This window comes from Cornus florida, unplaced genomic scaffold (assembly GCF_030987335.1).
Source record: "Cornus florida cultivar Cherokee Brave unplaced genomic scaffold, ASM3098733v1 CherokeeBrave_3.0.0_Hap2_Chr09, whole genome shotgun sequence".
NCBI lineage: Eukaryota > Viridiplantae > Streptophyta > Magnoliopsida > Cornales > Cornaceae > Cornus > Cornus florida.
Window position 1 is genome coordinate 19,804,767 of NW_026775579.1, and position 18,690 is coordinate 19,823,456.

The 18,690-nt window shown below is 37.5% G+C and overlaps 1 protein-coding gene across 3 annotated transcripts; it reads right to left on the reverse strand.

The window, feature by feature from the left end:
- Positions 1-583: 583 nt before the first annotated feature.
- On the reverse strand, positions 584-3,944 carry LOC132273575 (glycine-rich RNA-binding protein RZ1A-like). Of its 3 annotated transcripts, XR_009470152.1 has the most exons (5): positions 3,829-3,944; positions 2,477-2,594; positions 1,122-1,671; positions 896-1,021; positions 584-697 (listed from the first exon to the last, which is right to left on the reverse strand). XR_009470152.1 is itself a non-coding variant. In XM_059774542.1 (4 exons), the coding sequence occupies exons 2-3, from the start codon at positions 2,582-2,584 to the stop codon at positions 1,126-1,128; spliced, it is 654 nt and encodes a 217-aa protein (XP_059630525.1). In that variant the 5' UTR covers positions 2,585-2,594; positions 3,829-3,944; the 3' UTR covers positions 584-1,021; positions 1,122-1,125. The 3 variants fall into 3 exon arrangements, 2 of the variants coding, with proteins under 2 accessions (XP_059630525.1, XP_059630526.1); XM_059774542.1 differs by having other exon boundaries at positions 584-1,021; XM_059774543.1 differs by having other exon boundaries at positions 584-1,021; positions 1,103-1,671.
- Positions 3,945-18,690: the final 14,746 nt, after the last annotated feature.

The window sequence follows — 18,690 nt, forward strand, 5'->3', positions numbered from 1 at the left end:
AATCCTCAACTTGAATGGGAATAGAGATGGAGATTTGATGTGACTGTAAAAAATAAAAATAATAATAAAAAAAAGAAAAAGATAAAAGGAACAACTATCTACCAGCCTTGACCTCCGCTATCAAAACACGGATGCTGCATCTCAAGGAAATGGAAAAAAACACCTTGAAGGGCCACAATCTTCTCCATTAGAAGAGCAGTGCAGGGACAAAGAACATAACAAGGATGACCAACCACTGTTGCTATCCAGTCATAAACTTGTAAACAAAATGCAACTTTGACAAGTTTAAAACCCCTTCTGTTAATGCCCCATGCTGGAGAAAATAGCTTACTCCAAGGAAAAGTTGCAGATTGCTTGTTGATGCAGCAGAAAAGGATTTCACATTTTTAATTAATTAAAACTATGTCTTAGCAGTGCATGACTAGCGACAATGAAACCGAATCATGAATCACAAAGACCATGAAAGGCCAAGCAGCCTGCCAAAAGGTTAAAATAATCAATATCATAAGAAATGAAAACAAAAATTGGCATGCAGTACAGTAACATAAGAGACTGAAAATTACCCTATTTAATTCCGTACACATTCAATTCAAATCCAACTTTCGCTGAAGAGTGAATGCAAAAGGAACAATGATTTTTAAATCCTATACAGTTTCCATCGTGATAAGAAGCAAACTCCAGCTACCACTCTGTGAGTCTGCAGTAAATGCAATGGATACCAACTCATGATTTCACCAACATCAACATCAAATTGAGAATCCAGAAGAGTATGCAACGTGCTAGCAAATCATCCATAGTCCAGCAGCACTAATGACACTCAAATAGTAACTAATCCCAGTATGCAACAAGAGCAACTCAAACAAACTGAAAACAGTTGAACAAAGCAAGCACATACCAATCCTGAAACTGGCATAAAAGTGTTTCACAGACAAGAGATTTGAAAAAGAGAAGAAATTATCGACCAAACTATCATTTGATGTTGACAATCCGTTTACACCAGCACTAGCTTCACTTGAGACATCTGAAATAGAAATAAAGATGCTACCATTAATTAGCAATAGTACTCACGAAAAATAAGCACAAAATAATAGAAGCAGCATACCATGTATCAGAGAACTCACTTCATCAAGAACGAAACCCCCCTGGTCCAGGGCGCTCGTATGGACCAGAACGATCACGATTAGATCTATCATTTCCTGACCCTCCACGACTACCACCATCTCTGTTCCGCCCACTGAAGCGATCCCCATTACGATCGGGCCCATACCGACTGCCACCGCCACCACCGCCACCACCACCACCTCCATATCTATCATCTCTCCCACCATATCTACCTCCCCTTCCTCCTTCACTGGATGGACACTCCCTGGCAAAATGTCCAGGTTTGCCACATTTGAAGCACTCCCCACCACTTGATCCTCGTCCACTAGCATAATCACGATCACGACCACGGTCCCGATCACGATCACGACCACGGTCCCGATCCCGGTCCCGGTCCCCCTCCCGTTCTCTACCCGAGCCCTGATTCGGCTGAGCTTTATCAACAGTAATAGATCGCCCATCTAAATCCATACCGTTCATTTCTTCAATAGCATCTTCCATTGATCTCTTGTCATCAAATGAAACAAACCCAAATCCACGAGAACGACCAGAAAACTTGTCAAGAACAACCTGAAATAAGGCCAATGCCAAAAAAGTTAGGAGCTTCATTTACCCCTTCCAAAAAACTAATAATAATAATAATAATAATAATAATAATAATAATAATAACAAATAAATACTCCGTAAATAACAATAAGTCCAAAGGGGGAAAAGCAGAAGGTAAAAGGTATCAAATCTCACACAAGGAAACTGCTAAATCAATGGTCTAATTCATAAGGAAATATTTCAGCTTGCAAATGAGTTCCATTCAAGACAGAAGTTGAAAGACAACCCTGATTTTTGGCACTAAAGGGCATGCTATGAAACTTCAAAGTTTGGGTTAAAGGGCAGTGTTCATCTTTGTATGATTGTTGGCCACCACTGTCCTTGTGTTGGAAGGCAAATCTAAGAATATTCTGGTTGGTATAGCACCATTCAACTATAAGCTAACACATTCTCCTCCAGTCATTAATTCATAAACTTTTTTAAAATTTAAGAAATTGTCATAAAATCCAAATCTAGTAGCAATCAAAACAAAATATGAATTTCATAAAGGAATATGCTAATTTTGCCTAAACTAACATCAGAAGCCCTAGTTTTTTCCAACTTCAAAATGAAAATTGTAATTGAACACCCTAAAGGATTATGGAAGGAATTTCAATTTGCTACCGATTACAAAAAGATTATTAATATTAGCCATCCTTTTCCTACAAAGAACCGTGTGTACATTACTCGAACTTGTATCACTACGTAGATATGGGCAGATAGCATTGATTGTCTGAGAGGCGAACTTAAGTGCTAAATTACTTACGAAAGAAGAACACTAAATATATACCTTTGCCTCAATAAGATGGCCAAACTTTTCAAATGCTTCCTTCAAAGCTCTATCAGATGTTGACCACGAAAGGTTCCCAATAAAACAACGATACTCTTCCTGTTCCATAATGTTTTTACTGGGGAAAAAAGAAAGAAAGAGACGAAAGGTTGACAACAAACACCACATGTAAAATATGCATCTCATCTCTCAAAAGTGTAGACAAAATTCACCTAAACATTACAAAATAAAACAGTTGATGCATCAAAGGTACAAATGACTGGCTTAATCACGTAATACTGAAAACAGAAGTAGTATCTTAATGAGAGATACTTCAATGTCTGCGCACCAGTCAAGCAAAAAATGGATGTAGACACTAGTAACGTATATAAAAAAATTATTGACAAAAGTAACGTATCCAAATAATAAATCATCTTGTATGCTCAATAATGGAAGTAAACATGTAAGTCTTCATATGATGATGGCATGGACCAAATATTTTCCATCTCATACCAGAACTGTCCAACTCAAAATTTCACACCAATTTGAAATGTACAAAAAATAGTGTAAAACGAGTGCTCCCAGTCTACAAAATAACAAACAAATATATAGTCATGGCATGTTTGACTCTCAAAGTTCCATGTCTCCACCATAGTATATTCAACTATACCAAATATATATATCAGAGCCTGCTTTTTGACATAAATTGTAAGTTTTGAAACCGGATCCATAAATTGCTATGCCCTAAATTTATTTAAGCAGACCAAAATATTCTTGTGCCTTTACGAAGTTATCCTCAACAAAATCACAATTCAGAGTTCACACGTGTCTTTTTTCATTTCCGACAAGTGATGAATTGCTTCCAAACGAGTATTTCATGAAATGAGGAGAGCAGGGTAGTCTGCATAACACTAAAAACTTCAAATCATGCTCCTTTTTCCACATAATTAGCCCATACAATTGCCTAGTCCAGGTTTAGGCTGGCATATAGCTGTGCTCTCAAAATCTAAGGCATACATCTCACAAACCACCATGTAAAGCAATGGGCTTTGTGTATGTGACTCGTTTAAAGCCAATCAATGGATTTGTGACCTATGCAGTTAATCAACCATCAATTCGTATGAATACTATAAATTGATATACAAATCAGAGCAAACAAAATGTAACCAAAAACATACAATTGTCGTCATCCACAACAAAATTAAGACCGTAAAAGGACAATAGATCGGCTGCAACTACCTTAAATTCATTACAGAAACAAACATGAAACTAAGAAGAACCAACAATTCAAGATCTTTTAGCAAAGAAAGTTATATATGTGTAAATATATATATATGAATGACAAGGAGAATCAGAGATACGAAGCTGCGTACAGATATAAGGCGAAGTTTCAACCAATCACAACGGGGCTGATGGCTTTCGTTCCCAATCAAAACCCTAAGCCCAGAGAAGAAACTTATCTCTCGCAAAAGACCAGTGAAGTAAACTCATTTTTCTATTTATTATTATTTAATATTTATTTTTCTTTTGAATTAGGGTAAATTACATTGACACCCCTCTAGTTTGCTCTATTGACAGCCAGATACAACTTGGCCTATTTTTGAACAATGATACTTCTCATATTTGATAAAGTTAACAAAGACTCCCCCGACACACCTGACACAAGGTAAATTGACCATATTACCCTTTAACTTGTTAATTGACTTCTTCAAATCCTAAAGTTACCATTTTATCGTTTTAAAAATCATTTTTAATGGACCAAAATATTATTTATATATTATAAATACACACACTAAGAAGCTTAGATAGGAAACTCCATAATCAATGCAATCAATCATCTCCTTCCAAAACCCTGAGAACCCTCTCATTATACTACTACCTTAATTATTAAAGCATCCTCAAATTAGCACAAGCCTGTCCATAAGGATGAGCTCTTATTATAATATTTAATAACATATGTTTATTAGGCTACCCTCGTGACAATTAGCATGTTTAACAGCAACTGTAAAAAAGGTGGGATATAGAGGAATGTCAGATAAGGTGGAAAAAAGGCAAAAGGGTAGCGGGTGTTTGGTGGCTAAGAGAGCTTTCGGTTTCCGGATGCTCGACTTAGCTCGAGTGACCATAGGATGATTAAAAGTAGTAGGAGGGGGAGGAGGATCTAAAAATGGGGAAGGCAATGGAGAGTTGTGTTACCCAATAATTGACTCTAGGGGGGTGAATAGAGTCAATGGCTAATTTTCGCAATTTATGAGACTAATTTCTAGCAAGCCTCTTAAGACAAGTATACAACAATTAAGTAAATTAAATAAGCAATTTAAAGCATACTTATAAGAGAGATAAAGGAAGAAAAATTGCAAATAATGACTCAGCGATTTTAGTGAGGTTCGGAAACTCCTACTTCTCGGCTCAAGAATCCTCTTGAGACTTTCCCAAATCCACTATGGCCTCTCCTTATGGGTGGAGAACAAACCTTCACAAGAAGCAAGACCTTATTTCTCCTTTGATTGCTAAGAGAACAACCTTCTCCTAGTTTTCTTTTGGGTCAAATCAACCCTTACAAATTTTTGTAACAATAAATATAAAGTACAAGATATATCTCTCAAAGATTGATGTACAAATCGAAGCTCACAACTAGAGTGTTGATGAATACAAATGGAACTCAAAGACTCTAAGATGATATGAGGATTAAAGATGAAATTAATGCTCAAGTGGTGATCTTTAATGCTTTTTCAATGCTCTTGAATGCTCTCTTGAAGTTGTGTGTTTGATACATAAATGTTTACCCATTATATATATAGAGAGAGGCAGATTTTAGCTGTTGGAGAGAAGGTAGAGAGCAATAAGTGCAGATATAGCTGTTGGATTCAAATATGTTTAAGAGTCGGCCAGCCGATGATGCACTTTTGGTCGGCTGAAAGTGCCTTGTTGGTTGGTTGATAGACTTCTTTGGTCGGCTGAAATTATTGATTTTTGGAACCCAACTCTCTGTTTTCTTATCAGATGGCTGACACATATTGTGTACTGTCACCAGTCAGCCTCTTGTTAACACTATAATTTGTCTTTTAATTTGTGTTTGGCCTTCCGTTGGATCATTTAACAAGGTGTAGATAATATATTATGATTATATCATGTTTTAATGCTCAACTATGATGATATGATGATTGCATGATCCTAGATAGAGATGAGCTTCAAAGAATTCGTAAATTACTTCGATATTGAATTCTAACACTCGCCAAACCTATATACCCCGTTGTTGAAACTCTGGCTTTGATCATTTCTCGTCTCGATGCCTCCTCTTTGAGACTTGAAGATCGTGTCTTGAATTTGCTTTAACCTTTGCATCTTCTTGAAATACATGAGCATTGATTGACTTTAAGTTCCCTCTGATTTCTTCTTCATTTACAGTCATGAAATGTCATACCTATCATAAGTACTCAAAATATACATTAGTCCTTAAAACACCATTAATGGTTTGTGATTGTAATACCCCTAATTTTAAAAGGATAGTCTCGGCATTTTAATTATTGTTTTAGGGTATTTTTATTTGATTATATGTTTATTTGCTTAATTGAGTTAATTGAGTTATTTGTTTTATTTAATGAAATTACATGTTTTAATTGTTTAATGGTTTAATTGTATTCTTTATTTTAGTTAAATGAATTAATTGTTTTAATTGATTAACTTTGTTTTATTAATTGTTTAACGACATAAAATACTATTAGGGTTTTGTGTTTTATGGCATCGTGGGTTAACCGCCTTATAATTAGTGTAGTATTAAAATTAGGTTTTCAGAGACGCCTATATATATTATCATATTATGTCTGTCTAGGGTTTAAGACATAAATTAAGCTCCACGAACAGAAAGTTTTGAGAAGTAGAGAGAAACAGAGAGTGAAACTTGAGGATTAACAGAGGGGTTCAAGGAAGACGGGATAGACTGCTTCTAGGTTAAACCAAGAGCAATGGAGGTGTAGAACGGCAGTCTAGGAAGTGGTCGAAAAACTCAGAGACGGAGGTTTAAGGTTTTGAACGGAAATCTGAAGGCAAGTTCCTATTCTAACTCCTTCCCTTAAACCTGTGTTCTATGCTTGCCTAGGTAGACTCCAGGTATTAAATTAATGCTAAACATATCTTTTATGCATGATTAAACTGTATTAAATCTCACTGAATTAAACTGGTTTAAGTTTTCTTAAAGTTTTTAACTGAATCCTGTTGCCGTTGTTTTAAAGCTTGTGTTCAATTCATGTCGTGGTTGTATAACAATGTTTTATGATTAATCTGGGACTGAGATTAAACCCTAATAACATATATATAAGTAGTACAGAGGGTTTAGATAGCGCCGGAGGCGAAGAAGACGATTAGAACAGGTATAACGGCTCTTAGAGAGAGAGAGACGGCTCCCTGAATGAGGGAGCCAACTCCCTCAATGATGGAGCCGGCTCCCAGGAGTGTGGAGCCGGCTTCCAACTCCTTAGAGTAGGCTCCCATTGTTATGAAGAAGGCTCCCAAGTGTTTGGAACAGGCTCTCAACTTTTGAGAGCCTGCTCTCGCCCAGAAACGTGTATTAACGGTTTTAAAATTTTGTTTGGGCTGTATAGGGTATTTTAAATCCGTATAAATTGCATTAAATGATGTAAGTAATTGCTATGGACCTGTAAAAAATATGGGGAAGCATTAATTCATAAATGGGTTAAAGAATGGAGCAATATGAATTTAAGGAAAAACCTACATATTATACATTGTTTTATTCGTTAATTTATTTACTGAAACTTAGAGATTCTTTTGTATATGATTTTATACTGTTTAGTCATATTTTAATAGAGTTATGAGTATAGTGTATTATCTGAAATTAACTATGCTTGGTTTGGATTAAATTGGTATTTAATTTGCTGTAAACTGTATCAATTTATGGACGGTTTGGAGGATTTAAATGCTTAGATTTATTTTAGCAATTTAAAGGATTGGAACATGATTTTTAGGTCTTATAATGAATGCCTAATATCGTCATATATGTATTAAACTTTATTTATGCATATCTTGGAGAATGGTTGATGAATACCTATTACTTTTTTATCAGTTATGTTATTTGGAGGATTGTATGCACCAGTATGGGACGGTAGCATACTAGGAATGGATTAGTTCAAACACTAAGTCCTACCTATTCTGGATTGAGGTATGGATTAACTATAAAGGTTAAGTCCTACTCATATTTGTGTCATGTCAATAAACAATTGAATGACATACTTTGGTTTTCTAGATGGATTGTTATATATATGTCAGGCCACTATACCAGATGGATGATATTTTGTATTAGGCTTATACGGACTTTATATATTTATGTTTATAGTGCCATGATATGAGCTTGAGTCTCAGGATCATGGTTAGGGTGCGTATATCGCCTAGGATGGATAACTGGACCTAGTTGCCGTTCCCTGGTAGTTTTAGGTACTCATGACCACGTTATGTGCTATTTGCATGGTATCTCTACTCTAACTGAGACAGACCTATTGGGCTAGTGAGCATCCTATAGTGTGCATTTATACATATATGGATTATTCTAGTAATTGTTAAGCTATCTAGGATGTATCTGCGTATCGGGTTTGTGTATGGATTGTAGTAGGATAGAACTTGCATGTGGGCCTGACCCACTCTTATTTTTTTTCAGGTGTTCTTCAGTTCTAGGGTTAGAGCTTGGTCGCCCAGAGTAGATACAGACACTCACTCCTCCGACTACGTAGGATTGCTTTCCATGTTTAGCTTTATATTTTGTTTCAGTTGTTTCCTTTTTAGTTTGGGATTTTATTGGGGGTCCACAAGATGGATTCCCGAGTTGTTAAATTAAATAGAGGTTTTGGATCATTGGATTTTGATAATAGTATTTTGATGATTTTTAATTTAGAATTCTTTCAGCCTATTATCTTATTTTTATTTTAGTTTTGTATTCCGTGCTTATTTACATATTAATTGTTTGGTATCCCTCGGATCTGTGCTCGGACTTGATCACCCGTAGCTCTAGAATCAAGGGGTATCATAGTTAGTATCAGAGCATTCTAGGTTCAGTGTCTCTAGGATTCTATTGTTTAAGACTTCTGCGTAGCATTTTCTCTTGTTTAGAGCTTAAGTTTAGGATTCATTGTATTCCTTTACGGTTTGGTTTAAATCGTACTGATGTCTGTCTTTCTATGTTAACAGAATGGTTAACGCTAGAACAGACAGAACAATCAACGACGAAGGGAAGCGGCCCGTAGGCAGTTTCAGGATGATGATGGTCAGTTCCACGAGGAGCAGGAGGAAGTTCAGCAGACTCAAGATCAAGGAAAAGATCCAGAGTATCCTCCTCATATCAATGACCTCATTGCTCAAGCTATAGAAGCAGGTGTGACAGCTACACTTTGGAATCAACCACCGCTTCAGCAAGCGCCTATACTAGCACCGGTTGTTCAGATTGATACTTAGGAAAAGGCTAGGAGTTCTTTCACAAAAGGGAGCCCACCTGAGTTCTCAGGCTCCACCGATGCGAAAACAGCTCACCAATGGAAACAGGACATCGAGTGACATCTTCGTCTGGTTCAGTGCATAGAGGTTCAGAAGCAGATGCTTGCTACCTTCAAGCTAGTTAAAGATGCACTATAGTGGTGAGAGTCAGTTACCACCGTAGACTTATGATCAGTTCAGTAAATGCTTTGATAAGAAGTACTTTCCTTATGCAGTCAGGGCAGCTATGAAGACAGAGTTCTTTAATCTGTAGCAGGGGAACATGACAGTGGCAGAGTATGAGCAGCAGTTCATGCACTTATCTCTTTTTGCTCCAGAGGAGGTGGATACAAAGGAAAAAAAGCGAAATAGTTTCGTTAAGGGACTGATGTGGTCTATTAAGCGAGCTATTATAGGTAGTCCAGCCTACACTACTTATCCTCAGGTGGTGGACGCCTCTTTACAATAGTATTAGTTGACCGTAGACTTCAGACAGGCTAAGGGTGAGAAGCGGGGTGACAAAGACTCTGCCAATCAGTCAGCTGAGAAAGGAAATGGCAATGGACACCGATAGAATGATAAGGGCAAATTCCAGGGACAACAATCTTGGAAGAAGCACAAGGGTGGTTCAGATGCTCACTGGGATGGGGTACCTATTCAAAGGCAGCAGAATAGGGGACCACAGGCAGACAGGGTCAGCCACCGGCTAACCGACAGAGGAGGCCATTTGGCACTTTCCAGGGTAGTTGCTACACTTGTGGAGAGTATGGTCATACTTCCAGGCAGTGTCCTAAAGCAGCACAGGGACAGGGACAGCATGTGTAGTAGGGACAGAGGGCACCGGTACCTTTACCCGCTCCACAGGTTCCACAGATTTAGGGACAGACATATTCGGCTTTACTAACACCGCCACAGCCTCAGGGATAGGCACTGTAGCAGTTACATTATGGCAGGGTGTACAACCCCATGCCACAGGATATTCAGCCACCTCAGGCTGTTGAGGGTATGTTTCCTATTCATGGTTCATTGGGGCATGTTTTGTTTGATACGAGTGCTACACACTCATTTGTATCTAGATCTTTTGTTGTTTTTATCTGGGATGACGACGCAGGTATACAATAGACCTCAGGGTATTTCTACACCTTTAGGTAATACAACCATTTTACATGAGAGTGATGGGCCTGTGACACTAGATATTGGTAGACTCAGATTTCTAGCCAATCTATTGGTCCTGAACATGCACACTTATGATGTGATACTTGGGATAGATTGGTTATCGTACCACCATGCCCAAGTTAATTGTTATGATAGGTCTATTGTCTTTACCATACCTTGTCAGGATTTGTACGTCGTCGTTATGCCATGTTCTAACGGGGTCACTAGCACTTATTTGTTCCATATGGAGGAGGAAATAGAGGAGGGGATTACTGTGTCATTGGATAGCATACCAATTGTATAGGACTTTTCGGATATTTTTCAGGAAATTATAGGGTTGCCACTTAGTCGCGAGATAGACTTTGTGATTGACTTGGCTCCAGGCACTACGTTTATTGCTATGGTACCATACAGGATGGCACCAGTGGAGATGAGAAAGCTGAGGGATCAAATTTAGTAATTACTCAACCAGGGTTTTATTTGTCAGAGTACTTCACCTTGGGGAGCACCAGTTCTGTTTGTGAAGAAAAAGGATGGTTTGCTTTGCCTGTGTATAGATTACAGGGAGTTGAACAAGGTTACTATTTGTAACAAGTACCCTTTGCCCATGATTGATGATCTTTTTGATCAGTTGAAGGGAGCTACATACTTCTCTAAGATTGATCTGTGTTCTGGATATCATCAACTCCGAGTCAGGGAGCAGGATGTTCCAAGGACAACGTTTCTCACTAGATATGGTTCTTATGAGTTTCGCGTCATACCGTTCGGATTGACTAACGCACCAACAGTCTTTATGGATTTAATGAACAGAGTCTTCAGGGCTTATTTAGATCAGTTTGTCATTGTCTTCATTGATGACATTTTGATTTATTCAAAGTCAGAGGACGATCATGCTAGACATCTTCACATAGTGTTGCAGACGCTTTGCGAACACCAGTTATATGCCAAGTTCGAGAAGTGTGAATTTTGGCAGCGGAAAGTAAAGTTTCTGGGTCACGTGGTGTCAGAAAGGGGAATAGCGGTAAATCCAGCAAAGGTTTCAACAGTAATTTAGTGGGGACAGCCTACTTCACCTACCGAGATTTGGAGTTTCCTCGGATTAGCAGGATATTATCGTAGGTTCATCCAGGGGTTCTCAAAGATAATGGGACCACTCACACATCTGACTAAAAAGGGTGTACGGTTCGTATGAGATTAGCATTGTCAAAAAGCTTTTGATAAGCTAAAGCACAAGTTGACTTCTGCACTGGTTCTGTCTACTCCACAGAGTGGGATTGAGTATTTTGTCTACATAGATGCTTCTTTGCAAGGTTTTAGATGTGTTTTGATGTAGGAGGAGCGACTGATTTCATATGGATCTCGGAAGCTTAAGCCACATGAGCTTAATTATCTAACACATGATTTGGAATTGGCAGCTGTGGTCTTTGCCTTATGCATTTGGAGGCATTATCTGTTGGGAGTATCCTTGAGATTATTTAGTGATCACAAGAGTCTGCAGTATTTGTTCACTCAGTGGGAGCTGAATATGAGACAGCGTCGATGGTTAGGGTTTGTGAAAGACTATCATTTCTCTATACAGTACCATCCAGGGAAAGCGAATGTGGTGGCAGATGCACTCAGTCGCCGGCCCGCTGCTAGTCTTTCTGTTCTATTCACTACTGAGTGGAATGTTTTAAAGATGGTGGATGAGTTGTCGGATGCTTTTATGGCTTGCATGGTAGTTACACCTTCTATCATTCACAAAGTGTTGAAGGCACAACTCATGGATCAACAATGCATTGACAAAATTTCAGAGATAACTTCTGGGGAGGTCCCATTTTACTATGTTGGGACTGATGGAGGTTTGAGGTACAAGGGACGTTTAGTGGTACCTTCTGCTGATAATTTGAGGAAGGATGTGATGACTGAGACTCACCATTCTGAGTTTTCTGTTTATTCAGGAGGAGACAAGATGTATCAGGATATAAAGCGGCAGTTTTGGTGGGCAGGTATGAAGAAGGACATTGTTGTTTTTGTCTCTCAGTGTAGTACTTGTCAGATGGTCAAGATTGATCATCAGCGGCCGCTAGGAGCTCTACAACCACTACCTATACCGGAGTGGAAATGGGAGAGCATTTCTATGGATTTCGTGGAGGGATTGCCTAATTCTTTTAAGGATCGCAATTCCATTTGGGCCATCGTTGATAGATTGACTAAATTAGCTCATTTCTTGCCTATTCGCACTGACTTCACTTCGGAACAGTTGGCGAGACTTTACATTTCAGAGATTGTGAAGCTGCATGGCATTCCGTTATCTATTATATCGGATAGAGATTCGAGCTTTATGTCAGGGTTTTGGAAGAGTTTTCAGCAGGCTTTGGGTACAGAGTTGCATCTTAGCACTGCTTATCATCCTTAGACTGATGGACAGACCGAGCGAGTTAATCAAATTATGGAGGATATGATTCGTTCGTGTGTTCTTGATTTCAAGGGCCATTGGGAGAATTATTTGCCACTTGTGGAGTTTGCATATAATAATAGTTTCCAGAAAACTATTAGTATGGCATCATTTGAGGCATTGTACGGCCGATCATGTCGATCGCTTGTTTGTTAGATGGAGGTTGGTGAGAGCAGATTTTTGGGTCCTGAGTTCATTAAGGATACCTCTGAGAAAATTGCTCTTATTAGGGATCACATGCGCACGGCCCAGAGTCGGTAAAAGAGTTACGCATATTGTTGTACTCGTGCATTGGAGTTTCAGATTGGGGATCAGGTTTTACTCAAAGTATCTCCTATGAAAGGAGTAATGCACTTTGGGAAGAAAGGGAAGTTGTCATCGTGGTTTGTCGGTCCATTCATGATTACGAATCGAGTTGGCACTGTAGCTTATCGGTTGGCACTTCCGGATAATTTGGATCGCGTACACAATGTGTTCCATATTTCCATGTTGGGGAAATTTCTGCGAGATGAGGATCGGTATCAGCATATCGATGTTGGGGAGATTGAGTTGCAGCCAAATGCAACATATTTGGAGCCACCGTATCATTTTGTCGACCGTCGGGATCAAATACTTCATAATAAGGTTATCCCTTTAGTGCGTGTTTAGTGGAGTCACCACAACGAGGCTGAGTCTACTTGGGAACGGGAGGATGTAATTCGCTTGTAGTTTCCTGCAATATTGGAAGAAGGTAAAAGTGAATTCCGATGATGGAATTCCTTTTGTTAGGGGGGAAGAATGTAATACCCCTAATTTTAAAATGATAGTCTCGGCATTTTAATTATTGTTTTAGGGTATTTTTATTTGATTATTTGATTATTTACTTAATTGAGTTAATTGTGTCATTTGTTTTATTTAATTAAATTGTTTATTTGCTTAATTAAGTTAATTGTGTTATTTGTTTTATTTAATGAAATTACATGTTTTAATTGTTTAATGGTTTAATTGTATTCTTTATTTTAGTTAAATGAATTAATTGTTTTGATTGATTAACTTTGTTTATTAATTGTTTAACGACATAAAATACTATTAGGGTTTTGTGTTTTATGGCATCGTGGGTTAGCCACCTTATAATTAGTGTTGTATTAAAATTAGGTTTTCAGAGACGCCTATATATATTATCATATTATGTCTGTTTAGGGTTTAAGACATAAATTAAGTTCCACGAACAAAGAGTTTTGAGAGGCAGGGAGAAACAGAGAGTGCAACTTGAGGGATTAACAGAGCGGTTCAAGGAGGACAGGACGGACTGCTTCTGGGTTGAACCAAGAGCAACTGAGGTGTAGAACGGCAGTCTAGGAAGTGGTCGGAAAACTGAGAGACGGAGGTTTAAGGTTTTGAACGGAAACCTAAAGGCACGTTCCTATTCTAACTCCTTCCCTTAGACCTGTGTTCTATGCATGCCTAGGTAGACTCCAGGGATTAAATTAATGCCAAAACATATCTTTTATGCATGATTAAACTGTATTAAATCTCATTGAATTAAACTGGTTTAAGTTTTCTTAAAGTTTTTAACTAAATCTTGCTGCCGTTGTTTTAAAAGCTTGTGTTCAATTTATGTCGTGGTTGTATAACAATATTTTATGATTAATCTGGGACTAAGATTGAATCCTAATAACATATATATAAGCAGAACAGAGGGTTTAAATAGCACTGGAGGCGAAGAAGAAAATCAGAACAGGTATAACGGCTCATAGGGAGAGAGAGACGGCTCCCTGAATGAGGTAGCCAGCTCCCTCAATGATGGAGCCGGCTCCCAGGAGTGTGGAGCTAGCTCCCAACTCCTTAGAACAGGCTCCTATTGTTATAAAGAAGGCTGTCAAGTGTTTGGAGTAGGCTTTCAACTTTTGAGAGCCTGCTCTCGCCCAGAAACGTGTATTAACGGTTTTAAAGTTTTGTTTGGGCTTTACAGGGTATTTTAAATCCGTATAAATTGCATTAAATGATGTAAGTAATTGCTATGGACCTGTAAAAAATATGGGGAAGCATTAATTCATAAATGGGTTAAAGAACGAAGCAAAATGAATTTAAGGAAAAACCTACATGTTGCACACTATTTTGTTCGTTAATTTATATACTGGAACTTAGAGATTCTTTTGTATATGATTTGATACTGTTTAGTCATATTTCAACAGAGTTATGAGTATAGTGGATTATTTGAAATTAACTATGCTTGGTTTGGATTAAATTGGTATTTAATTTGCCGTAAACTATATCAATTTATAGACGGTTTGGAGGATTTAAATGCTTAGATTTATTTTAGCAATTTAAAGGATTGGAATATGATTTTTAGGTCTTATAATGAATGCCTAATATCGTCATATATGTATTAAACTTTATTTATGCATATCTTGGAGAATGGTTGATGAATACCTGTTACTGTTTTATCAGTTATGTTATTTGGAGGATTGTATGCACCAGTATGAGACGGTAGCATAATAGGGATGGATTAGTTCAAACACTAAGTCCTACCTATTCTTGATTGAGGTATGGATTAACCATAAAGGTTAAGTCCTACTCATATTTGTGTCATGTCAATAAACAATTGAATGACATACTTTGGTTTTCTGGATGGATTGTTATATATATGTTAGGCCACTATACTAGATGGATGATATTTTGTATTAGGCTTATACCAACTTTATATATTTATGTTTCTGTTGCCATGATATGAGCTTAAGTCTCAGGATCATGGTTAGGGTGCGTGTATCACCTAGGATGGATAACTGGACATAGTTGCTATTCCTTGGTAGGTCTAGGTATTCATGACCACGTTATGTACGATTTGCATGGTATTTATACTCTGGCTGTGACAGATCTATTGGGCTAGTGAGCATCCTATAGTGTGTATTTATACATATATGGATTATTCTAGTAATTGTTGAGCTATCTAGGATGTATTTGCGTATTGGGTTTGTGTATGGATTGTAGTATGATAGAACTTGCATATGGCCCTGACCCACTCTTATTTTGTTTCAGGTGTTCGTCAATTCCAGGGTTAGAGCTTGGTCTTGCAGAACAGATACAGACACTCACTCCTCCGACTACGTAGGATTACTTTCCATGTTTAGCTTTATATTTTGTTTCAGTTGTTTCCTTTTCAGTTTGGGACTTTATTTGGGGTCCATAAGTTAGATTCCCGAGTTGTTAAATTAAACGGAGGTTTTGGATTATTGGTATTTAATAGTAGTATTTTGAGGATTTTTAATTTAGAATTCTTTCAGCCTATTATCTTATTATTATTTCAGTTTTGTATTCCGTACTTATTTACATATTAATTATTTGGCATCCCTCGGATCTGTACTCGGACTTGATCACCTGTGGCTCTAAAACCGAGGGGTATCACAGTGATAATCAAAATCACTAGATTGTCCTTTGGATGAAGTCCTTACGGTTAACAATCTCCCCGTTTTTTATGATGACAAAACATTGATGTGTTTATAAAATAAGTGGAGTTAGCATTTGAAAAATGCTCCCCCTATCAATATGCACAATGTCAGTATATGATGTGTTTAAAGATAAGCATATGACATATAATATACTTTACAATGAATATGCTCATGCTGAGATTTTCGTCTCCCCCTTTCATCATGCTTTCATTTAATATTTGAGAAGTAGGCTAGATAAACCATAATGGAGTCATATATTACCAAACTGTACTTCATTTGCATTGATAAATATAGAAATTTTGAATACATAAGTAGAATTATCAAAATAGAAACATCTAGACAAATTTAACAAAAAAGAACAATTGATCTAGCCTTTTCTAATTTTCATAGCCTACTTTATCTGCAAAACATCACATAAAACATCATCACATCTTCTCCCCTTTTTCATCATCCTCAATAAGACAATATAAGCATAGGAGAAGGAAATGAACAAAACAGGTAAACAAAAGTGAATCTACTCAGAGAAGTCATCAATTCGGTGGAAAACCGCCATCTGTACGCAGCTCCCTGAGATTGTATTTGAGAAGATCAATATAGCCCTCAATGGTTTCAAGACGATCGGCCATGTCATTAACTTTTACCTTAGTCCATAGAGCCACTTCTTCGGATCTCAGTGAGATAGTGTGACGACCCAAGTTTTGCAACCTGGTGTGTCAGTGATGAACTGAAGGTTGACCCGATAACGGATCCGAAATGAGAAAGCGAAAGATAAATCAAAGTCTCTAGAGATATAAATCATCCCTAAGACACAAGAGTGACCTTCCATGAAGTCACGGAACTCAAGGAAATAACCGGAAGCTGAAGCTAGGATGAAAGGGTCAAATGGTACCCTGTGGCACCAATGACAACCAAATAAATGAGTTCTAGTTCAAACTTGACCACGTATGCCATTCAATGGCTTAAACAAGATAAGCAAGATCCTGTGGAAACAAACAAACAGAGTTAACTTGTCTAGGCAATAAACCAAACAAAACCTACAAGGCAACATCATTTCGGTCATTTGAAATGATGCTTCGGTCGACCGAAGTGAGCCAAGAAAAGAAAGGTAATGAGCCTTCATTTCGGTCGATCGAAATAACAAACCGGTTGACTGGTTTGTGGCCCAGAATGGAAAATGGCTACTGGAATTGGACTTTACTGTTCAATTGAAATTCAAAATATGTACCGGTCGACCGAAACAAGTAACCGGTCGACCAAAATAGGTCGAAAATGTGAAGAATGAACCTGCCATGCACCAAAACTGAAAAAAAGACTTTAAGTCTCATTTGAATCCCCCCTAGCATGATCAATTTAAATTATATGCTATTGTGTGATGATGTGAACATACACGCAAGTGTAATATGGCATTTTAAATGTGCTATAATGGCCTACGGCCTCATTACATGTCATTTACTCCAAATCACATACAAACCTCCAAAGTTAGAAAAGTTACATTTCAAAGGTAAAACTTGGAATTTAAATGCATACACTTGAACTTTAAAGTTTGTGGCTCTTGGCCTCATGTTATACATATTAAATAGGTCCCAAATAGTGTATCCAAGTACACTTTACATAATTTCTAGGCAAAAATGGCGTATTAAACCTAACTAAGTATTACAACTTATAAGCAAAACTTAATCATGCTAACACTTACATGTGAACAGGAATACATTAAAAGGAACTTCAAATCTCCAAATCACCTAAGGCAAGTGCAAATCCCCAAAATCTTGAATCATGTACCTGAAAAATGCCCCGGTAACTTTGGGGTGAGTAACATAAAGCTACTCGTAGGAGATGAACATGCATTGACCTAACATTTTACAAAACTATCACCTTAAGGTGAAACAAGTCAAAGGGGCTCGTGCCACCTAATATCTATGTCAAGATGAGACTCGGGGAGCATCCTAAGCTACCTTAGATCATTTCTAGCATAAATCACATCATTTATGCAATTTAACAACATGGAAGCATGTTATACAAAGCAACAAGATATAGATTCTCAAAGTCCTCAACTTGAAATCTAAAACACGAAAACAACTAAAGTGGATCATGCCACCTAACGTCTATATTCTAAATGAATCTATAGGGTCGTTCCTAAGCTATATTTGAACATCAAAACGCAAATCACAATATCGATGCAATTTAACCAACATTAGAACTTCCAATATTACAATGCATAAAACATGATTTCTCAAAGTTAACATCTTGAAACTCAAAATGGGAAATCAATTAAGGAACAACAAGTTACGATATTATCTAGTTATCAACTTGAAATGAAAAGTGAAATCAAACAAGGTGGATACTTGGACATCACGCTGGATCAGACCGACACCATAGTTACTTTAGAGTTACTAGCCCATGGGTAACCTCCCTATGTGCGCACTAAACTATAGAGGGATAATCCCCTGTACTAGAACTATGTCCTAGCCGTAGTCAAACAATGACATCCCCAAGTTTCCAAAATCAACAAGTTATGTAACAACATATATATTAAAATGTATATACAAGATAATCAACTATCTACTATGCACAATCGAATTTGGAAACACATACAATACATGCACTAAGTCCACAACTACTATGGCATAACAAATGTCAAATCTTCAGTGTGCAATTTGTTACACGCTATGGCAATATATTTCAACATGAAAAACATAAACTCATGAATCTAATACAAATCCAAAATCATGATTTAAACA

Excerpts from the sequence above, each read along its gene's own strand:
- LOC132273575 (XM_059774542.1), bottom strand. The coding sequence starts at position 2,584 with ATGGAACAGGAAGAGTATCGTTGTTTTATTGGGAACCTTTCGTGGTCA. Across the intron at positions 1,672-2,476 it reads GCCATCTTATTGAGGCAAAG|GTTGTTCTTGACAAGTTTTC; the intron begins GTATATATTTAG and ends GCCTTATTTCAG.